The 23,437-nt window shown below is 52.5% G+C and overlaps 1 protein-coding gene and 1 pseudogene across 2 annotated transcripts in view; one reads left to right on the forward strand and one right to left on the reverse strand.

The window, feature by feature from the left end:
* UNK (unk zinc finger) overlaps positions 1-23,437 on the forward strand; it is a 40,244-nt gene that overhangs the window by 15,179 nt on the left and 1,628 nt on the right. The window contains exons 2-15 of one of the 2 annotated variants that reach the window (XM_035301781.3): positions 8,609-8,818; positions 10,878-11,054; positions 11,219-11,349; positions 11,825-11,960; positions 12,507-12,624; positions 14,260-14,344; positions 16,375-16,517; positions 16,928-17,128; positions 17,637-17,702; positions 18,169-18,343; positions 19,188-19,289; positions 19,423-19,611; positions 21,954-22,135; positions 22,591-22,848. In XM_035301781.3, coding sequence (XP_035157672.1) covers positions 8,609-8,818; positions 10,878-11,054; positions 11,219-11,349; positions 11,825-11,960; positions 12,507-12,624; positions 14,260-14,344; positions 16,375-16,517; positions 16,928-17,128; positions 17,637-17,702; positions 18,169-18,343; positions 19,188-19,289; positions 19,423-19,611; positions 21,954-22,135; positions 22,591-22,848 — 2,173 coding nt within the window. The remainder of the gene's footprint in view (positions 1-8,608; positions 8,819-10,877; positions 11,055-11,218; positions 11,350-11,824; positions 11,961-12,506; positions 12,625-14,259; positions 14,345-16,374; positions 16,518-16,927; positions 17,129-17,636; positions 17,703-18,168; positions 18,344-19,187; positions 19,290-19,422; positions 19,612-21,953; positions 22,136-22,590; positions 22,849-23,437) is intronic. The other variant, XM_035301783.3, reaches the window with a different exon arrangement.
* LOC100400031 (uncharacterized) lies at positions 20,604-21,573 on the reverse strand (annotated as a pseudogene).

Here is a 23,437-nt window from a genome sequence, read left to right on the forward strand (position 1 = left end):
GATAGCTGTGACTGGGCATGGTGGCTTATGCTTGTCATCCCAGCATATTGGAAAGCTGAGGCAGGAGGAAACCTTGAGCCCAGGAGTTGAGGTTGCAATGAGCAACACTACTCTGCCTCCAGCCTGGGTGACAGCGATACGCTGTCTCTCTCTTTTTTTTTTTTGAGACGGAGTTTCGCTCTTGTTAACCAGACTGGAGTGTAATGGCACGATCTTGGCTCACCGCAACCTCTGCCTTGTGGGTTCAAGCAATTCTCCTGCCTCAGCTTCCCGAGTAGCTGGGACTACAGGCACGTACCACCATGCCCAGATAATTTTTGTATTTTTAGTAGAGACAGGGTTTCACTTTGTTGACCAGGATGGTCTTGATCTCTTGACCTCGTGAGCCACCGCGCCTGGCTCTTTTTTTTTAAAGACAGGGTTTAGGCTGGGCATGGTGGCTCACGCCTGTTATCCAAGCACTTTGGAGGCCAAGGCGGGTGGATCACCTGAGGTCGGGAATTCAAGACCAGCCTGACTAACATGGTGAAACCCCGTCTTTAAAAAAAAAAAAAAAAAAATGGGGCTTCACCATGATGGCCAGACTGGTCTCCCACCTCAGCCTCCCAAAGTGCTAGGATTACAGGCGTGAGCCACCGTGCCCGGCCGACCCTGTCTCTTTATTTAAAAAAGAAAAAAGGAAATACTCCTTTAAAAATTTATTTTTCTTTTTTTTTTTTTTCCAAGACAGAGTCTTGCTCTGCTGCCCAGGCTGGAGTACAGTGGTGTGATCTCATCTCATTGCAACCTCAGCTTCCCGTGTTCAGATGATTCTCATGCCTCAGCCACTCAAGTAGTTTGGATAGGTATGAGCCACCGTGCCTGGATTATTTTGTGTACTTTTAGTATGGATGGGTTTCTCCACGTTGGCCAGGCTGGTCTCAAACTCCTGACCCCAAGTGATTTGCCTGCTTGGCCTTCCAAAGTGCTGGGATTATAGGCGTGAGCCACTGCGCTCAACTTAAATTTTTTTTTTTAATAGAGATGGGGTTTCTCCATGTTGGCCAGGCTGGTCTCGAACTCCTGATCTCAGGTGATCCGCCCACCTCAGCCTCCCAAAGTGCTGGGATTACAGGCGTGAGCCACTGCGCCTGGCCTTGACCTAAAATTTTTTTTCTGACCATTGCTTTCTTATGAGTTGGGAATATTGTGATCTGTGCTTGGCCTAATAATGGTGATGCATTGTTTCAGTACAGACTTTTTTTTTTTTTGAGACAGTGTCTCACTCTGTCACCCAGGCTGGAGTACAGTGGTGCAACCATAGCTCACTGCAGCCTTAAACTCTTGGGTTTACTGATCCTCTCCAGCTTGCCAACTAGCTGGGACTACAGGCACGCGCCTGGCTTAGTTTTTTAAAAATGTTTTAGAGATGGGGTCTTGCTATGTTGCCCTCAAACTCCAGGGCTCAAGTGATCCTCCCACCTCCGTTTCCTGAGTTGCTGAGATTACGGGCATGAGCCACTGCATGGAGCTAGGAATATTTCCTTACAGCAGAATTTCTTCACAAAAATGAAAACAAGGCTACAACTGAAACAGGTTTCTGAGTGGCTCATTTGTTAGCTAGGCAAGGAAAACCATTTCCTGGATGTTGAGTTAATTAAATAGTGTTTGATTGTACCAGCTGGAGAAGTGTGTCCAGAGAAAACACACTTTTGTTTCAGAGTGTTAGCTTTTCAGCAAGAACAGTGTCCTGTTGAGGATGTTAGGAGCAACATCAGTAGTCAATTAAAAAAGGCTGATTTTGTGGGGTATTTCCTGGCTATTGATGAGTCCACAGCTAGTTACTAATACTGTTTAGTTTTTACTTATTCGTGGAGTTGATGCCAGGTTTGAAGTGAGTATAGAATTAGCTTCTATGTATAGTTTGTTTGAAACAACTGCAGGTGAGAATATTTTCAAAAAAAGCTAAGAAAACACTAATTCAGTACAACCTAAAGTGTAATTCTACTAGTATCTTTTACAGCTGGTGGTAGTAAAAATATGTGTACAGCAGAAACGTATTTAATTGGATAAATTTACAAAGCTTGTGAAAATGTAAGGTGGTTTACTCATTGTGTTATTCATCAGCAGATACTTTGCAAAAAATAATTTATCATGTGTTATTGAACTCTTAGCAGCAGTGATTTTACTTGGTTTTGTGAATCATCAGTTCCATGAATTTTTGTCAGAAATAGAAGCTGAATATTCTGATGTGGTGCAGAGTAGTTTGATGGCTTAGGAGTGGTAGTTTTCTTTTCATTTTTTGAGGTCAGGGCTGAGATTGAAAATTTTCTGAATGAGAAGAATTGCTGTCAACCACTACTATTGAATGCTGAATGGCTTTGAAAATCAGCTTTTGTTGCGGATTAGGTAATGTTTGTTAATTCAACCTAAAATTACAAAGCAAAACAGTGCCTATGCAAACCCTGTGCTGCAGTGAAGTCATTTCGATGACAGCTAATGTTTAATTGTCATGTTAAGCTGCCTTGTATACTTATGTGCTGTCAAAAGTGAAAACAATGGCAAGCTCTCCATTCCTGCACACATGTTCCAAATGTAGGCTATAATTCTATCAGGGATTTTGCATCTTGATATGAATGCAAAGGAAATGGCTCTATTTTGAAATCCACTGGATGGGTTTGGTGGCTTACGCCTGTAATCCCAGTGCTTTGGGAGGCTAAGATGGGCAGATCACTTGAAGTCAGGAGTTCAAGACCAACCTGGCCAACATGGTGAAACCCCATCTCTACCAAAAAAATTAAAAAATTAGCCAGGTGTGGTGTTGTATGCCTGTAATCCCAGCCACTCGGGAGGCCGAGGCAGGAAAATCACTTGAACGTGGGAGGCAGAGGTTGCAGTGAGCTGAAGCTGAGATTGCGCTACTGCACTCCCGCCTGGGCAACAGTGAGACTCCATCTAAAAAAATAAAACTAAATCCATTAACCTGCACAGCTGAGTTTATGCCAAACCTTCAACTGGAAATGATTAATAGATAAGTATTAAGATTAATATAATTCTGGCCAGGTGTGGTGGCTCATGCCTGTAATCCCAGCACATTGGAAAGCCGAGGCAGGTGGATCACCTGAGGTCAGGAGTTTAAGACCAGCCTGACCAACATGATGAGACCCTGTCTCTACTAAAAAAAATACAAAAATTAGCCAGGTGTGGTGGCAGGCACCTGTAATCCCAGCTACTCAGGAGGCTGAAGCAGGGAGAATCCCTTGAACCTGGGAGGCAGAAGTTGTAGTAAACTGAGATTGTGACACTGCACTCCAGCCTAGGCACCAGAGTGAGACTCCATCTCAAAAAAAAAAAAAAGATTTCTATAATTGTCATCTAAAAGATGGATATCCTGAATAAAAATTATATGCTTGAGCCTGGGCAACACAGCAAAACCCTGTCTCTACAAAAAATACAAAAATTAGCTAGGCGTGGTGGCGCATGCATGCTTGCTTGTACCAGCTACTTGGGAGGCTGAGGTAGAAGGGTCTTCTGAGCCCAGGAGGTTGAGGCTGCAGTGAGCTGTGACTGTGCCACTGCACTCCAGCCTGGGTGACAGAGTAAGACTCTGTCTCTAAAAGGAAAAACAAAAACCAAACCTGTATGCTTGTGGAATGTTATTAACATTTAGAAATATCTGTGTATGCAAAAAGACATTATCAAAGATGAAACACATAAAATCTCCTTACAGGCGACGTGTGGTGGCTCACACCTGTAATCCTATCACTTCAGCAGGTCAAAGCAGGGGAGGATTACTTGAGCTCAGGAGTTCAAGATCAGCCTGGGTAATATAGTGAGACCTTGTCTGTACTAAAAATAAAAAAAATTTAGCTAGGCATGGGGGCACGAGCCTCTAGTCCCAGCTACTGCAAAGCCTGAGCTGGGAGGATCACTTGAGCTCAGGAGGTCAAGTCTGCAATGAGCCCTGCTTGAGCTGCTACACCCCAGCCTATGCAAGAAAGTGAGCTCCTGTCAAAAAAAAAAAAAAATAGGCTGGGCGAGATGGCTCATGCCTGTAATACCAGCACTCTGGGAGGCCTTGAGGCAGGCAGATCACCTGAGGTTGGGAATTCAAGAGCAGCCTGACAAATATGGAGAAAGCCCATCTCAACTAAAAATACAAAATTAACTGGGTGTGGTGGTGGTGCATTCCTGTAATCCCAGCTGCTTGCGAGGCTGAGGCAGGAGAATAGGTTGAACCTGGGAAGGTGGGGGGTTGCGCTGAGCCAAGATTGTGCCATTGCACTCCAGCCTGGGCAACAAGAGTGAAACTCTCTCAAAAAAAAAAAAAAAAAAAAAGTTTATTTTGTTGTTAGGGAGAGGGGGAGGTTAGTGGCAGCAGGGGAGGTAGAGTCAGCTTGAGGTTAAACACTCTTCTAGAAGCAATGGGGAACTAGATGTAAATTGAAATGCTGCTTTCTCCCTATCATCTCTAAATTTACACACTAGTTTTTCTGTCAGTCATTTCTAGTACTTTTCTGTTTATTCAATGTATTCAAATTCTAACACTCCTCGGAAAAGAGTGAAAATGATAAATCTGATAAATCACTGATAAATCTATTATTAAACAACTTGGGACAGGATTTAAACATTATCTGGAAACAGTTGATAGCAGTTTAGCTCTTGGTTTAACGTCTCCTTAAGGGTGATGTAATTTATCTAATTTATCATTAATCCCTTACTCGTTACCACTGTTGGTTTAGTGGGGCAAGTGATTGAATTTAGATTTGATGTAGCCTGACTTTTGTTGTTTATAATTTTTTTTCTTGAGATGGAGTTTTGCTCTTGTCACCCAGGCTGGAGTGCAGTGACATGATCTTGGCTCACTGCAAGCTCTGCCTCCTCTAGTCAAGCGATTCTCCTGCCTCAGCCTCCCCAGTAGCTGGGATTACAGGTGCCCACCACCATGCCCAGTGAATTTGTGTATTTTTAGTAGAGACAGGGGTTTTGCCATGTTGGCCAAGCTGGTCTCGAACTCCTGACCTCAGGTGATTGACCCGCCTTGGCCTTCCAAAGTGCTGGGATTACAGGTGTGAACCACCATACTCAGCCTTAATTTTTTTAATTATAATTTTTTTTGAGAGAGAGTCTTGCTCTGTTGCCCAGGCTGGAGTTCAGTGGCTTGAGCACGGCTTACTGCAGCCTCAACCTCCTGGGCCCAAGCCACTGCACTGCAGCTTGGGCGACAGAACGAGACTCCATCTCAAAAAAAAGTGCTTTATAAAACGTTAGAGGGCTGGGTGTATACCACTATGCCCAGCTAATTTATTTTATTTTTTGAGATGGAGTCTCACTCTATTGCCCAGGCTAGAGTGCAGTGGCGTGATCTCTGCCCACTGCAACCTCTGCCGCCCGGGTTCAAGCGATTTTCCTGCCTCAGCCTCCCACATAGCTGGGATTACAGGCGCCTGCCACTTCACCTGGGTAAATTTTGTAGTTTTAGTAGAGATAGGGTTTCACCATCTTTGCCAGGCTGGTGAACTCCTGACCTTGTTATGCACCCACCTCAGCCTCCCAAAGTGTTGGGATTACAGGTGTGAGCCACTGTGTCCAACCAATTCTTTTTGTATTTTTAGTAGAGATGGGATTTCACCATTTTGGCCAGTCTGGTCTTAAACTCCTGACCTCAGGTGACCCGCCCACCTCAGCCTCCCAAAGTAGTAGGATTACAGGCATGAGCTACCATGCCTGACTGGAAACAGGTGATTTCTTTAGGATAAATATGTCCCATGCAATATTTGGGACTGACTTAGGCTAAAATATTATTCATTGCTAATATGAGATTCCAGTTTAACTGGGTGTTCTGTCCTTAATCTGCCCATTTTTTTTTTTTTAAAGGGGGTCTCCCTCTGTCTCCAGGCTTGAGTGCAGTGGCGCTATCTTGGCTCACTGCAACTTCCGCCTCCTATATTTAAGTGATTCTCCTGCCTCAGCCTCCTGAGTCGCTGTGATTACAGGTGCACGCCACCATGCCCAGCTAATTTTTGTATTTTTAGTAAAGACAGGGTTTCACCATGTTGAATCTGCCCATTCTAACCATGCCTCAACTATTCTGTGTTTCTGGTCCCAGTCCTGGTCCTTTTTCAGGGAAGTTCCTTCTCTCACATTTTGTTACATCGTGCGGTAGTCTCTTTGTGGCTCCAAAAAAGTCAGGAGGCAGATGGTCCCAGCAGTTTGAGGAATGGGTATTCCAGCTCAGTGCCAGGCTTGGTATCTGTGTGCAGCAGGAGAGCACAGCTTTCTGTTTAACCAGGCAGTAAAGGAGAAGAAGAAGGACCTTTGCTTTGAATGCCAAAGGGACCAGGAGAGCACATCAGGCCATAGGGAGCCTTCCAGATTTCTGCTTGGTATCTTCAGGATGTACCTGGGGCCCAGAGATGAAATTTGTGGTTTGCCTCCTGCACCTCACCTCATCCTCCTCTTCTGTCTTCCAGTTCCCTTCCTACTCCACACACATCCACAAAGGAACTGGGAGCTCTTAGAACCAGACACATTCTGTCTCCAAGCTCATACTGTTCCTGTGCCTAAAACACCCTGAAATTCTTCATCCACTAGTACATCTCCCTTCTCCCTTCCTCCTTCCTGCATCCCAGCCTGGGTCAAGGATCCTTTTGGAAGGATCTCTCTGCAGGTACCTGAGGAATTCCACACAGAGCAGTGCCCACTCTTTGTGCAAGGCCCCTGAGCAAACCTACCTCATAATCCTTTCCACACTCAATTCCCCTGTTATTTGTGTGTTTCTCTCATGAAAACATGAGCTTCTTAAGGACAGGGACCCTCCCCTTCCTCAGGGTCCTCACTGCTTAGCACCGTGCCTGCACCTAGTAGGTTCCCAGTAAATGTGAGCTGAATAAACAGCACGACTCTGAAGGCTTCACTGCCCCTTAACCTATTTGTGCTCCTTATGGAGCATCCAGCTGCCTGCCCCCAGGCCTCTCGGTGCATACACCTGGACACTTCACGCTTTAAGGCTGGGAGGATTTTTCATTTGTGTTAAAGAAAACCTGTCTGTGGCTTATGCCTGTAATCCCAGCACTTTGGGAGGCGAAGGCAGGTGGATCACTTGAGGCCAGAAGTTTAAAACCAACTTGGCCAACATGGCAAAATCCCATCTCTACTAAAAATACAAAAACTAGCTGGGTGTGATGGTGGGTGCCTGTAATCGCAGCTACTCAGGAAGCCATGGCAGGAGAATTGCTTGAACCCAGGAGGTGGAGGTTGCAGTAAACAGCAATTGCACCATTGTGTGCCAGCCTGGGCAACAGAGGGAGACTGTCCCAAAAAAAAAAAAAAAAAAAAAAAAAAAGGAAAACCTGTCTGAAAGGTCTCCTCCCTGAACCTGGCTGTCCCTACACCTTTATTATGGCCAGACTGGAAAGACCCTGAGTGTCTTGGCATGAGCCGGAGACATGGGCTGGACCCTTTGGCCTTTGTTCCATGCCCTTGGATCCAGGCTCTGCTTGGAACCCCGGCAATCGTTTCAGGTCAGGCTGCTGTTCCCTTCACACTTCTTCCTGCATACAATCTCTAAGCCTCTGGCACCATCCTCAGTGGCTTAGATGCCCCATCCCAAGCCATTTGTTGCTTGCATTGTTAGGCTCAAGAGACTAAAGAGAACTATACTAACTGCCTGTCCTTCCCAGGGCTTGGTGGGGGGACCTAGTCTAGGAGACCTCCCCCCAACCTGGACACATGTAGCGAACAAAAACCCAGATGGACAGTGTGTCCTGTAAGGGGGCAAGTGGGTCTGGGGCCTTCTGCTGGATGGGATGTGGGAGAAGAGATTTGGGAGTGTCTTGGCCATTACACATGTAGGGCAGAGGAGAGAGACCAGTGAAGGCTGGGAGAAGGTGGCCAAAAGGAGACAGCTTCATGGCCCAGGACATAAATAGCCCAGCTGCTGCAGGTAGTCACGTACAGTGACACTACTGGGGACAGAACAGGCTGGAGCAGCAGGGGTGGGTGGGAGGGTCTCTTCAGAACGTCAATATGAGCTTTTCCCCAAGCAGAGATCTAGGTAGTGCTAGGAAATGTCTGGGCAAAGGCAGGCAGAAGATGGTAGTTACTTAGTCAGTAATCCCAAGGGATGCCTTGTGACTTGGGCTTTCAGCTTCAGAGCTGAAAAGCCTAAGTGCTTATCTACAGATTCTCCCCTCAGCCCACAGCTCCAGCTCATGGTACAGGTGAGGCCTGCAACAACAGGCAGGAGGACCTGAATAGCAGAGGCCTGTAGAGTTTGGGAGAGGCACCTCATGCTCCCTTTGCCTGTGATTAGTGGTTTGGCTTGGGAAATCTTGGAGAGGGCTCAGAGAACCAAGCTGCTGATGAATGCCACAGCTGGTCAACACGGCAGGCAGCTGACGGCCGAGGGCCCTGCGGTCTGTGGTTCCTGCCTTTCAGGCTCGTGTGGGATTTGGGTGTGGGTTTGGATCCTAGAGCTGAGGTGCAGTCTTACAGCTCTGGGTCTCTCCTGGTGTCCCAGTGGCACTAGCACCCCAGGGCAGGGCCCTCAGGGGACTTGGTGGCTAACTGGGAACTGGAGACTTCACTCTCTGCTCCTGGCCTGCCCCACATGGGGCTCTCTCTGCAGGTACCTGAAGGAATTCCGCACGGAGCAGTGCCCACTCTTTGTACAACACAAATGCACGCAGCATCGGCCCTACACCTGCTTCCACTGGCATTTCGTGAACCAGCGGCGCCGCCGATCTATCCGCCGTCGGGACGGCACCTTCAATTACAGCCCTGACGTCTACTGCACCAAGTACGACGAGGCTACAGGCCTCTGCCCGGAGGGCGACGAGTGAGTGACCCAGCCTGTCCTCAGAGGAGCCCCATGTCTCCTTCTGGGTCAGATGCCCTCAGGGTAGGCTGGGCAGATTCGGGGAAGCCAGCCAGAGGTTGCTTTTAGAGGACTGGTTGCAGCCTAGCCCATGGCCCGAACCTGGGCTCAGACCCTACCATCCCTAAGGCTGGGGATGTCATTTCCCTTTCCCACTTTTAGGAAACCTAAAACAGGCCTTTCTTTCACTAAGCCTAAGGACCCACATCTGAACCCAGCAGGCTCCTTGGCCCTTTTTCATCTTCCCCTGAGGATCACAGGGCCCTTCCCTATCCGAGGGGTACACTTGCCATATCCCATGCGGTTCCCACCAAAGCTGGCTGTTTAGAGAGAGAGCGCCTCACCAGTGCCCAGGTCTGCTGACCCTAAATATCTTTTTTGTTTGTTTGTTTTTTTGAGACAGAGTTTTGCTCTTGTTACCTGGGCTGGAGTGCAATGGCTCGATCTTGGCTCACTGCAACCTCCGTCTCCTGGGTTCAGCCAATTCTCCTGTCAGCCTCCCGAGTAGCTGGGATTACAGGCCACGCACCACCATGCCCAGCTAATTTTTGTATTTTTAGTAGAGACAGGGTTTCACCATGTTGACCAGGATGGTCTCGATCTCTTGACCTTGTGATCCACCCGCCTCAGCCTCCCAAAGTGCTGGGATTATAGGTGTGAGCCACTGCGCCTGGCCTGACCCTAAATATCTTACTGCAAATCTCTGTAGAGAAATAATGACAAACATAAGGTGGTGACAAACCTGGGAGTATCACTGAGAGAGAATATTCATTGACCCCTACTTGTCTCATAGAACCTTCTCTACATCAGCTCTCTTTCTTTTCTTAATTTTTATAATTTTTATTTATTTAGGCAGGGTATCCCTCTTTCCCCAGGCTGGAATGCAGTGGCACCATCATAGCTCGCTGCACCATGAAACTCCACTCTGTTGCCCAGGTTGGAGTGCAATGGTGCGATCTTGGCTCACTGCAACCTCCGCCTCCCAGGTTCAAGTGATTTTCCTGCCTCAGCCTCCCAAATAGCTGGGACTACAGGTGTGCACCTCTACACCTGGCTAATTTTGCATTTTTGGTAGAGATGGGATTTCACCATGTTGGCCAAGCTGCTCTCGAACTCCTGAACTCAGGTGATCCACCCCCCTTGGCCTCCCAAAGTGCTGGGATTACAGGCATGAGTCACTGTGCCCAGCTTCAGTTTTGTTTTTGTTTTTGTTTTTTTTGAGACAGTGTATCACTCTGTTGCCCAGGCTGGAGTACAGTGGTGCGATCTCAGCTCACTGCAACTTCTACCTGCCGGGTTCAAGCAGTTCTGCCTCAGCGTCCCCAGTAGCCAGGATTACAGATGCATGCCACTACACCCAGCTAATTTTTTGTTTTTTTTTATAGAAATGGGGTTTCACCATGTTCGCTTGGCTGGTCTCAAACTCCTGTCCACGGGTGATTCACCCATCTCAGCTTTCTGAAGTGCTGAGATTTACAGATGTGACCTACCACGCCCAGCCATGGTTTTTAAACATTTTAATTTGTAAAGCTTGGTAGGGGGATGTCTTCACTTTGTGGCCCAGGCTGGCCTCAAATTCCTGGCCTCAAATAATCCTCTTGCCTTGCCTCCCAAAGTACTGGGATTGCAGGTGTGAGCTGCTGGTCTGGCCCAGCACCTCCTTCTTACAGAGGTCCATGATAGAAAAGATCCCTACCCCTAGCTTAATGAAGCACTCAAGGGATGAGGGGTGTACCTAAGTTTTGAGTAGATCATTTGGTTCTCTGATGGCCCCCAAGTCTGGGCAGCATTTGTTCTCCCAGGTGTCTGTCCTGCCCGGGAATACCAGGCCCTATTGGGCCCAGTTTAGGCTGTGAGCCACAGCAGCAGGGAGGTTCTCTTACCTCGCATTGCCTTCTTCCTAATGCACCTTCCAGGCCATAATGAAAGCCTTTCAACCGTTGGGGAAAGGGCACGGGGTAGGCAGGGAAGCCTAGGCTACAGGCAGCAAAGTTGAGTAACCCCTACTACTGTGTTCCAGGTGCCCATTCCTTCACAGAACCACAGGGGACACTGAGCGCAGATACCACCTTCGTTACTACAAAACTGGAATCTGCATCCACGAGACAGACTCGAAAGGCAACTGCACCAAAAACGGCCTGCACTGCGCTTTCGCCCACGGGCCCCATGACCTCCGCTCCCCTGTCTACGACATCAGGTGGGCTGGGTGCTGGGCTGGGCTGATGGCAGTAGGCTGGGGTCCAGGGCAGGGGCCTGGCGGCTGATGACGGTGAGTATCGCAGACTGCAGTGGAGGGCTGGCACTCTGGTTCTTGCTGCCTCATGCCCCCTTTCCACCCTCTGTTCTTTCCTCTCCTCTCAGGGAGCTTCAGGCCATGGAGGCCTTGCAGAACGGTCAGACCACAGTAGAGGGGAGCATAGAGGGCCAGTCAGCCGGGGCAGCGAGCCATGCCATGATAGAAAAGATCCTCAGCGAGGAGCCTCGGTGGCAAGGTACAGGCACCCATGCCCCGGCTGTTCCATCCCTGTCCAGTTTATAGCAGCCCTGGGGATTTGGCTCATCGCCACCTACTGCCTGTTTCAGCCGAAGCCCCGACCTGGCCCGCATCCCACCCTACACCTTCCGTTCAAAAGGCGCCTCTAAGGGTGTTTTCCCTGACACATCATGTTCCCAAGATCCCCCTAGGCTTTCACATGTGCACAGGCACGTATCTAAGTGCACATGCAAATGTTTCCAGCCCTTTCACCCTGTGAGCTGTGGGTGTCTCTCTGAGGGACAGAATCTTTCGGCCTTGCCGTACCTGTGACTGAGCCATGGCCTGGGAGAAGGGCCCTACTCTCATCTCGAAGGGGCCTCCAGTCTTAGACTCCTTCCTAGTGGCTTCTCCTTCCCTCCACTTCAGTCCTGCTAGTCTTGGGGTGCTCCAGCTCCTGTCACCTGACCCCTGCCCTCTGGCCCCCTGTGCAGAGACTGCTTATGTGCTGGGGAACTATAAGACGGAGCCTTGCAAGAAGCCCCCGCGGCTGTGCCGCCAAGGCTATGCCTGTCCCTACCATCACAACAGCAAGGACCGGCGGCGGAGCCCCCGGAAGCACAAATACAGGTCCTTTGGCCCCAGGAGGCCAGCCACGGGAGGGAGGAGTGGCAGGGAAGGGGTCAGACAGATGCTACTCCCACTGTGGCTCTCTGGGAGGTGGGGAGGCTGGCCCTGGGGAGGACAGGATCGCAGACCCAGGGCCTGGGGGGAGGGGCATAGTAAGGATGGCTGGACAGGAGCCCAGCTTCACCTCCTGCATGAATGAGGACCCTGGTCAGATCGTCTCTGTGACCCCCCCGCTTCTGATCCTGAGGGGAATGTGCTGGACGAGGGCCAGGCCACAGTGTGGACAGTGTGGTTATGGCTCCAGCCTGACCCTGCTTGGGCTGGTGGGAGGGCCTGGCCGAGGGGAATCAAACAATATCCTTCATGGTGATGCAGCCAGGCTGGGCCAGAGAAAGCTTGACTTATGGCACCAGCAAGGGCCTGACTCTGCAGCTGGTCTTTTCCATTTCTGTGCCCACGCCTATGAGGCGGGGTCCAGGTGGCACCCACTAGGCTCCAATCTCACCCTCTCTTGCCTCCATCTAATCCCACCCTCTTGTTGGCCAGGTCGTCTCCATGTCCAAACGTCAAGCACGGGGATGAGTGGGGAGACCCCGGCAAGTGTGAGAATGGAGATGCCTGCCAGTACTGCCACACCCGCACCGAGCAACAGTTCCACCCCGAGGTGGGCCCTGCAGCAGGGCGGGGCGAGGGGCCTTTGGGAAGTAAAGAGAGAGGCAAGCAGGGTCAGGGTAGGTGTTGGCAGCCTGGGTGAAGAGCGAGACTCCATCTCAAAAAAAAAAAAGGATTGGCCAGGTGCAGTGGCTCATGCCTGCAGTCCCAGCCACTGGCTCTCCCCACGCAGTGCCTAGAGAAGTCCTGTCTGCTGAGTTTGGCAGCTTCTCCTGTTCTGAGCCCATGGTCACCAAGCAGCCCTCTGCTTCCAGTTCTGTGTCCCCCAGGCCTCCTGACAGGGTGGGCGTAGATGGAGTATGGTGACCTGCCCACCCTGGGCTTTATGCCACTCATGGTGCTTGTAATCCAGTGACATTAGGATTGAAAAAATAGGTCTGGGCGCAGTGGCTCACGCCTGTAATCCCAGCACTCTGGGAGGCCGAGGTGGGTGGATTACTTGAGGTCAGGAGTTTGAGACCAGCCTGGCCAACATGGTGAAATCCCATCTCTACTAAAAAGACAACAGTTAGCTGGATGGGGTGGTATGTGCCTGTAATCCCAGCTACTCAGTCGGCTGAGGTGGGAGGATCACTTGAACCCAGGACGAAGAAGTTGCAGTAAGGCGAGATCAAGCCACTGCGTTCCAACCTGGGTGACAGAGCAAGACTTCATCTCAAAAAAAAAAAGGATTGGCTGGGCGAGGTGGTTCACGCCTGTAATCCCAGTACTTTGGGAGGCCGAAGTGGGCGGATCACCTGAGGTCAGGAGTTTGAGACCAGCCTGACCAACATGGAGAAACCCTGTCTACTAAAAATACAAAATTAGCCAAATGTGGTGGCGCATGCCTGTAATCCCAGCTACTCAGGAGGCTGAGGCATGAGAAATGTTTAAACCCAGGAAGTGGTGGTTGCAGTGAGCCAAGATCATACCATTGCACTCCAGCCTGGGCAACAAGAGGGAAACTCCGTCTCAAAAAAAAAAAAAAAAAAAGGGGACTGAAAAAATAAACAAGCTCCTTCCCATCCTTCCCGTTGTCCTGTCTCATATCAGAGCCTAGATTATCAGCAACCTCCCTGACACAGTTCCCCTGCCCTCTGGCCCCATGAGGTAGCCTGGATCGTAACAGTGTGCCAAGTCTTTTCTGGGGTTCAGAGACACTTGCAGTCCCTGCCCTTGATATTCCATGGAAGCAGGACACCCTGAGGTAGCCACGTGGACAGAAACTACCTCATGTATCTGCAGACAGCAGAGTGGAAAGTTACTTAGTATAGGTCACAAACCAGGGGGCATGTTGACAAGGGTGGCTTCCTGAGATCATGGCTCCCTTAATGCCCAGGGTGCATGCTCAGAGGCACAGCCCTGGCCATGCCCGTGAGTGGAGAGTCCCTGGGGGATCCCTTTGGGAGGGCTGGTGGGACCTGTGACCCCAGAAGGGAGGGTGTCAGTGACAGTGGGGAGGGGTGGTGGGCTGCCTCAGGAGTTTGAGTAAGAAGTTGGTAGGGAGAGACATGGAGGAGAGGGGAGGGAAGGGCCAGAGGCACAGGGCAAGAGATGACTAAGTCAGCCCACCCATGCTGGAGGAAGGGGAGCCTGCTCGGCCTTCCCTCAGGGCCTGAGCCTGACCCACCTCTGCTCTGCCCTCCAGATCTACAAGTCCACCAAGTGCAACGACATGCAGCAGTCGGGCAGCTGTCCCCGAGGACCCTTCTGCGCCTTTGCCCACGTAGAACGTATGCTGTTCCCATTGCCCCAGAGCAGTGCCCTCTCTACCCTTCTCTCCCCTGGCCTGCTCACGCTCAGGCAGGGGATGGCCCCTGGCAGTACGCCCTGTACAGGAGTCCTGGCCTGCCAGTAGCAGGCCTTATCCACTCCATTCCCCCACCTTTCTGGAAGTGGCCTTGAAAGCCTGGAGCTTCTGAGGTAGTAAGATAGAGACTGCAGGGTCTGTTCCCCTGGTTGGGCACTCATGGTCCCTGGGAGGGTTGAGGCACTGTGCCTCCCACAGCTGACTTGGCAAATCCCACCAGCTACCCCATGGTATACCCATGACAGACATCACTAATGGAACATGGAGGTCTTCTCTGCTGAGTCCTGCTCGGGCCGCTAGAGCAGAGCTAGCCAGTCAGAATATAATGCAACCTCCATATATCATTTTAAAGTTAAAATCTTTAAGCATGTTAACAAATACAGCAAAATATGAAAATTAGCTGAGCATGGTGGCATGCGTCTATAATTCCAGCTACTCTGGAGGCTGAAGCATGAGAATCACTTGAACCCAGGAGGTACAGGTTGCAGTGAGTTGAGATTGTGCCACTGCAATCCAGCCTGGGCAACAGAGCAAGACTCCTGTCTCAAAAAATGAAATAAAAAAAAAGGCCGGGTGCGGTTGTTCACACCTGTAATCCCAGCACGTTGGGAGGCCAAGGCAGGCGAATCACAAGGTCAGGAGTTTGAGGCCAGCCTGACCAACATGGTGACAACCTGTCTCTACTAAAAATATAAAAATTAGTGGGGCATAGTGAGTGGCACACACCTGTAATCCCAGCTACTTGGGGCTGAGGCAGGAGAATTGCTTGAACCTGGGAGGCAGAGGCTGCAGTGAGCCAAAATCGTGCCATTGTACTCTAGCCCAGGTGACAGAGCAAGACTCCGTCTCAAAAAAAAAAGAAAAGCCCAATATAAAAGGTTATCATTTCAATGATCGATATAAAAAATTATCAAAACAGCCAGGCACAGTGGCTCACACCTATAATCCCAACACTTTGGGAGGCCGAGGTGGGTGGATTACCTGAGGTCGGGAGTTTGAGACCAGCCTGACCAACATGGAGAAACCCCATCTTTACTAAAAATACAAAAATTAGCCGGGCATGGTGGTGCATTCCCGTAATCCCAGCTACTCGGGAGGCTGAGGCAGGAGAGTGGCTTGAACCCAGGAAGTGGAGGTTGCAGTGAGCCAAGATCAGGCCATTGTACTCCAGCCTGGGCAACAAGAGCAAAACTCAGTCTCAAAAAAAATATATCATCAAAACATTTTACCTTTTTTTGTACTAAGTCTGGGAGATCTGATATGGATTTTAATGCTCTGGCATTTTTCCATTCAGACTAGCCTGTTTCAGGAGCTCAGTAGCCACATGTGGCCTTCAGTTGCCTCATGGAACAGTGTGGGTCTAGACCCTCAGCGTGATACTGTGGCCTGCCACCAGTCTTGGAGGCAGAGCTCCAGCTTGCACACCTATTAACACCTTTTTCTACCCCAGGATACTGCCCTGGGTCTCCTTAACCTCTTCCCAGGCTCAGGCCCTATCTCTGAGATTAGAATAGAAAATAAATCGAGGGCCCTGGGAGGGAGAAGCATATTCTTGATGCCCAGCCCTGGGTATTGGGACCACCTGGTTCAGACAGCATAAGGAAGTGATTCAGGCTTTGGAGTTGCGTAGATCAGCATTCAAGTCCTGGCTCTTCTGTTTTTTAGTTCTGTTACCTTGGTGGTTTTACTCTGCATCTCCGTTTTCTTATTTATAAAACGGAGATCATATTACTGATATTTTCTGGTCACCATGAAGATTCACAATTACTGCAAAGTGCTGGCACAGTGCCCAGCACACAGTAAGCGTACAGACACAGAGTTACTAGAGATGATGTAAGAACCTTTCCTTTATGTGCAGGGGGGTTCGTGGTCTCCTTTGGAAGGGACTCAGGAGCATTTTTGGAGGGACAGAGCTGGCTTGGGCCTGCTGACCCCTGCCCCTGACTCTTGCAGAGCCACCCCTAAGTGACGACCTGCAGCCTTCCTCAGCTGTGTCCAGCCCCACCCAGCCGGGTCCTGTCCTGTACATGCCGTCTGCTGCTGGAGACTCGGTGCCTGTGAGCCCCTCCAGCCCGCATGCCCCTGACCTCAGTGCCGTACGTGCCCATCCTGGGGAGTGGGTGGGCACCATGCCTGATAGAGCCAACACTTGCCTCCTAGGCCCTTTCAGCCTGGGCCTGGGGAGATCACTGTGGTATTTGATCTTGGGCCAGGGGGTTCTCTCTTTTCCATCCCATCATTCTTCTTCAAAAGCCCAGGCCGGAGGGTGAGGGAGGGTGGTCTCCAGAGCCTGTGTTGATCAGCCTGTAGGTCTGGTGGAAGGGACAAAGCCTGATGTCACCCCGCTTTCCCTTGTGAGGTTTGGAGTCCCCAAGTGGTCATTCCTGCTCTTTGGCAGATGAAAGTGCCCCTTGCTGAAGACTCCACTCTGTGGAGGGTGGAGGACAAGCCACACAGCAGCCTGTGCCGTGTGCACTGGCCCACTCCTTCCCCTCCTTCTCCACAGCTCCTCTGTAGAAACAGCAGCCTAGGCAGCCCGTCTAACCTCTGCGGCTCCCCACCCAGCTCCATCAGGAAGCCCCCAAACCTGGAGGGCATTGTCTTCCCTGGGGAGTCTGGCCTGGCCCCTGGCAGCTATAAGAAAGCTCCTGGCTTCGAGAGGGAAGACCAGGTGGGAGCCGAGTACCTGAAAAATTTCAAATGCCAGGTAAGGGATAAGGGAGGCAGCAGTGAGGTTAGCCTTCTCCTGCATGGGGCAAGAGAAGCTTGGAGGAGTGTCCTGGTCTACCTGCGGGGAGGATGACTGGGAGCTAGGACTCTACTGTCCTTGGCCTCTCCGGGACTGAGCAGAGAGAGCAGTGTCAGCCTGTTTACAGCTGAAGACAGGAAGGCTGGGGAAGCTGCACTGCCTCCCCAGGGCTGCAGCTTCATGCAAAGCCAGGGCCTGGGGAAGAGGACACAGGGGTCTCTAACTGGGCCTGGAGGGAAATCTGGGCTTACATGAGGCCTAGAGTCATCTGGAGGAGAAGGGCAGCTCCCTGCTTAGGGTAGGGGAAGGGAGTAGGGGGTGGGAGGAAGAAGGAGGGGTGTGCCCACATGTGAAGGGGCACTGCATGTCTGCCATCACCGGCCCCCGGTACTTACAACCTTAGGGTCAGATGGACTCAGGGAACCCCAGCACCATATTCATCTACTCCCTGAATTTTCTCTCTCAGGCCAAATTAAAACCCCATTCACTAGAGCCCAGGAGTCAAGAGCAGCCTCTGCTTCAGCCCAAACAGGTATAGAGCTCTCAGCCCCTTTCCTCCCCTCTGCTGTGGACAGGACTTGCCCAGAACCCCAGGAGCCTTCGGGGAGTGGGAGGTACCGCTTTCCCTGAAAGCTGAGGGCAGGATGAAAGTGGGGTCCCAGCCACAAATCCAGAGAGGGTAGTGGGTCAGGCCCTGGAGCCCCTCACCTAGACTCAGTCAAGAAAGTGTTTCTGGAGTCTCTGCACAGTGCCAGGCCCTGTACTCGCTTCTCTCTTCCCTGCTACAGGACTGTAGGGGTGAGTGGGCCTGGCAACCTCTGCACTTCTGACTCCAGCCTCTCAACAAGGTGTCGGGAGGGCGGGGCCCATCTGGGCATGGGGATACCCGGACTAGAGCTGGCATGGGCCATTTCCCTTGCCCCCAGCCCCTCTCCAGCCTCTCCTGGCCTCCGTACGCAGGCATTCCATTGCCTCTCCTTTTCCCTCTCTCGTTGCAGGACATGCTGGGCATTCTCCCCGCAGGCAGCCCCCTGACCTCAAGCATCTCTTCTAGCATCACCTCCAGCCTGGCAGCTACCCCCCCTAGCCCAGTGGGCACCAGCAGCATCCCTGGCATGAATGCAAACGCTCTCCCCTTCTACCCCACCAGCGACACGGTAGAGTCCGTCATAGGTAACTAGGCCATTTCTGTTTGCAAGTCCAGGACTGGGTCTGGGGTAAGAGACACCCCAGTCTCTGAAGTGAGACTCAAATCAGCACACCAGTCCCCTTAGACATCTGTCTTGGAAAAATCAGAGGGTGGGCACTCCAGGTCCTTTGATCTAAAGGGTGAATGACCCCAAGGTATAGGGCCAAGACTGACCCTTAGAACTCCTTTGCTCAAATTAGAAAGAGGTGCCTTTTTCCCTGGGTGAGGATAGTCTCACCCCAAGACGTGTCATTCAGCCCCCATTCATCTCACTGGTATCCTTGTTCAGTGAACAGCCAGCACGATGTTCTCAGAACTCCTGGTGTTAGAAATCAATGCTCATTTCTTTCAGTACTCATTTCTAGGTGCCCGCTTTGTGCCAGGTCCTGTGGTAGGCACTGGGGAGACAGATGACAACACGCTGCTCCTGCCCTCTAGAGGGAAATTTCCCATGCAGTGGACATTTGTCACGCACCTGCTCTACTGAGTGCCCAGAGACCTGCCCACCCCCACTGAGCCCAGGGCTAGACCCTTGAGCTGTAACATCAGGGCAAGACCCCTGTCCAAGGCAAGGACCCTGGAGGGGGACGTGATTCCTCCTGGAAGTGTCAAAGAAGGATTCAGGAAGGAGAGACATTTGGGTTGGACATCGCCGGCCCTCGGCCTCAGGAGTCAGGGTTGCCACAGGAAGCAGTTGAAGGAAGGGTGCAGGGCTTGGGAGAGCATGGGCCCAGTGCAGCATGGGTGTGAAGATGCAGCATGGGCAGATGAGGTGGTCAGGGTCAGATGGGCCCTTAGGAGGTCACATCCTCCTCTCTCTGTCCATAGAGTCTGCTTTGGATGACCTGGACCTGAATGAGTTTGGTGTGGCTGCCCTGGAGAAGACTTTCGATAATAGCACGGTGCCCCACCCAGGAAGCATCACCATCGGTACGGGGCAGGGTGGGCAGGGCAGCCTGGAGGACTCCTCAGGTTCCCACCTGGCCCAGGCCCCCTGCTCCATGCGGCCCGCCTGGCTTGCGCTGGCCTCACCCGGCCCGCCCTCCCCGGGCCTCTCTTGCAGGTGGCAGCTTGCTACAGAGCTCTGCACCCGTGAACATCCCTGGCTCCTTGGGCAGCTCTGCCTCCTTCCACTCAGCATCCCCGTCCCCTCCCGTCAGCCTTTCCTCGCATTTCCTGCAGCAGCCCCAGGGCCACCTGAGTCAGTCGGAAAACACATTTTTGGGGACCTCAGCATCACATGGATCTTTGGGTAAGAGGGGGAGTAGCTCACTGAGAAGCCCCGGGGCAGGACCCTGAGCCTTTAGAACATGTCTCTGGCCACCCTGTCTGCGGCACATCAGCTAGGTTGGTGGTTAGGGCAGAGGCCTTGGGCTAGGAGGCAGAGTCAGACCCTGGACAAGTGACTGAGCCTCTCTGTCGTAGTTTCCGCTGCTGTGAAACGGCAGCCTCTGCCTCCTATGATTGTTGTGAGGGTTGAATGGAATAATGGGTCTGAAGTGCAGGGCACAAGGCCAGTGTGAGTGAGAGCAGGGGGCTCAGAGCTGCCAGGGCCAGGCCTGGTCTCTCACAGCATGTTCTCTTCTGCCCAGTCACCACAGGCTCTGAGAGGCTGGCTCACACGAGGCAGGTTCATGGGCACCAAGGGAGAAGCTGGACAGGCTGACCCCTGCCTCTGGGTGCCCTTCCTGCCAGGGAGGCCCAGGGCTGGCCCAGAAGGCTGTTTGCCCAACGCAGAATTAGAATGGTGTGGACTGGGGGTTCCTGAGGGCACTTCAAGGCTTAGCGGCTAGAAGAATGGTGCAGAGACCTGTGGGGCTGTGCCTCTGCGGGCCAGCTGTGCATCTCCTCTTGTGCGTGTGTATGTCAGGGAGTACTCCTGAGGGTGGGATGGGAAGCACGTGGCACCCCCGCTCTCACTCCCGCCAGCAGCTGTTCAGAGACCAGGTGCTCCTTCCCCTCCCTCCCTGAGAGTGCCGGCATTTTGCTCAGACCCAGGGACTGAGCCCTTCAGAGTTCTGATTGGGTTTGGTGGCTTCCGTTATCTCATTCCTGATCCCAGAGCAGCATATGGCTCCTAGTGCCTTGCAGTTTTGAAGAGGCTGTTCTCTGTTGTTGATTCTGTCAGCTTCAGGTGCCTGGTGTTACATTTTCCAGACTTGCCCCATATTCTGGTGGCATCTTTTTTTTTTTTTTTTTTTTCCTGGGTGACTGTGTCACCCAGGCTGGAGTGCAATGGTGTGATCATGCTCACTGCAGCCTGGAACTCCTGAGCTCAGGTGATCCTCCCACCTCAGCCTCCTGAGTAGCTGGGACCACAGGCATGCACCACCACGCCCGGCTTCTGGTGGCATCTTGACTTAGCCCCACTTACTGGCCACACATACCTTCCTGCACCATGTGACTGTTGAGCACAGCTGTGTTGATGCAGGTGTGAGTGCAATAGTCCCTGTGCCTAGCAGCCATGCCAGTGTGGGAAGCAGAGGGGCACAGCCGTTGGGATCCTCCTGGGAATCGCAGAGGGACCTACCCGGACAGTGGAGTCGGGAGAGCTTCTCCGAGGGAGGAGGAGAGATGGGCGGGACAGGAGAGCGTGCTGCAGGGTTGGTCTCATGTGGGTGGGGTGACCCTCAGGTCATTCTCTGGGACAGGGCAGATGGCTCAGACAGAGTCTGCCACAGGGTCTCCACACAGGACCATGCCCCTCCTCTGTGGGTGCGCTTGTGTGGCTCAGAGAGCAAAGTGTCTTAAATCTGGTTCTGGAACATCCTGACTGGACTAGTGGGAAAGGGAGCAAGGAAGATGTCACCAGGAAGTACATGTGGGCAGAATGAGGCCAGAGGTGGATATATGGATCCTTCTCAGGGAAGACAGAGGCTGCCCGGGGGGCCAGAGCAGGGGGACCTGATGCTAGTAAACATCTTTTGAGCGAGTGAGCAGAGTGTGGCTGGGTTGGTGGTAGGTGGGTGGCTGTGCCTGCGGCATAGTTTACTGGAAAGCATGGGCCTTTGGAACCAGACGCCCTCTCTGTGTCCTGGCCATACCACTGACAATTTGTGTAATTCTTGGTAACACATTTTATCCATGGTTCTCGTCTGTAAAACAGGTGGGATGGCCCCAAGGCTCCCTGAGCTCTTCCTGCCCCGGCTGTGCCATGCGACGAGGCTCTGGCCTGTCTTTTCCAAAACCCTTATCTCTTTAAAAGGCCCTAGCCTAAAAGTGAAGCCACAATCATAAATTGCCACTGCTGGGGGCCTGGGACTGCTCTCACGTGCAGTACTTCCTGAGTCCCCTGAGTTACCCTGTGAGGCCAGCAATGGGAGCCCTGTTTCCCACACGAGGATGCTGAGCCTCAGAAGTTAAATGGCATCAAGTAGCAGGTGAAACTTAAGGTTAGGTCTGAGTCCGCCCACATCACCTACACCGTCACAGCCTTCCTGTCCCTGCAAAATTCTCTGGCCTGACACTAGCTGGAGCTTTGCACACCCGTCCAGTGGACACCCAGTTCCTGGAACCCCCGAGGCAGGGATGGCCAGGGCCTGGGCCCGGGCCCAGAGCCTTCCAGAGCTGATGTCTTTCTCCTCCCTGGGGCAGGTCTGAATGGGATGAACAGCAGCATCTGGGAACATTTTGCCTCTGGAAGCTTCTCCCCGGGCACTTCCCCCGCCTTCCTGTCAGGGCCAGGGGCTGCAGAGCTGGCCCGGCTTCGGCAAGAGCTGGATGAAGCTAACAGCACCATCAAGCAGTGGGAGGAGTCCTGGAAGCAGGCCAAGCAGGTACCAGGCCCCACGCCTGTGGCCTTCCCCAGTGCCTGGGTGCATCCAGCCCAAGCCCTTCCTTCACAGAGCAGGCATGGGGTGGGGGAAAGCAGGACTTGAACAGAGCAGAGACTCAGTTTTGTTCACTTGCTTTCCCTGCTGGGAGGACTTGCCTTGCCCGTCAGGACTCTGGGTGGTTACTCTTACTGCAGGCTTCAAATTCCCTCTATGAGCTGCTTGTAGTCTGGTCCCAGGACCACCTGCCTCTTCCCAGGGTTCCACTTGCCTCTCCAGGGTTCCAAGTCCAAGGTTCTGGATTCTGAAATGGGCCCCCTGTCCACCTGCAGCCGGCTACCCTATGGGTGCTTGCCAAGATCCCAACTCTAGCCTGTTCCCCCTGTTGTGCTAGGCCCAGCCCTCTGGGGACAGGGGTTAGGCGGGGCCATTGTGATGAGACTATGCTGGGCCCACAGGCTTGTGACGCCTGGAAGAAGGAGGCAGAGGAGGCTGGTGAGCGGGCCAGTGCGGCAGGTGCCGAGTGTGAGCTGGCCCGGGAACAGAGGGACGCCCTGGAGGTGCAGGTGAAGAAGCTCCAGGAGGAGCTGGAGCGGCTACACACAGGGCCCGAGCCCCAGGCCCTGCCCGCCTTCTCCGACCTGGAAGCACTCTCACTCTCCACCCTCTACTCCCTCCAGAAGCAGCTGCGGGCCCACCTGGAGCAAGTAGACAAGGTCAGCCAGGTTGGGGAACCCTGGGTGGGGTGTACAGTGGCCTCAGCCAGCCCTTAGACTCTGACCTGGTCCAGGCTGCTCCAGGGATGGCCACCCTCCTGAAGGCCTCTGTCCAGCACTGGGCCAGCACTCAAAAGGGTGGCCTGCTGGGAGTGGGTAAGGAGAGTGCAGCAGGAAAGGTGAGAAGGCTAGCGGTGAGGGGCACCCCTGAGGGTGGCCCTGACCAAGCTGCGCTCAAATGCCTGGGCCCCAGGTCAGTCACCCTCCATGGAGCAGCGGACCTTCCAGAGAGGCCCAGGACCCCAGGGCTGCCCTGCCTCCCAGGTCTCCTGCTGGGTCCCAGGGGCCAGCATGGCATGGTGGGAAGAGCTGTCTTTCCTTTGTTCTCTGGCAGCTAGGCCCCCAGGTGTGGCCCTGGGCATGTCCCAGCCCTTTCTGGGCCTCATTTTCCCCATTTGGGGATTACAAGGTCAAATGAGACTGGGCAAAGCCTCTGTGAGGGATGGGCGTTGTCGGAGCCTGGCCATGCCCCATGCAGAGGTGGACTCCGCCTGCTCTCTCACCTGCCAGTAGGGTTCTGGAAGCACAC

Source organism: Callithrix jacchus, chromosome 5, assembly GCF_049354715.1.
Source record: "Callithrix jacchus isolate 240 chromosome 5, calJac240_pri, whole genome shotgun sequence".
Lineage (NCBI taxonomy): Eukaryota > Metazoa > Chordata > Mammalia > Primates > Cebidae > Callithrix > Callithrix jacchus.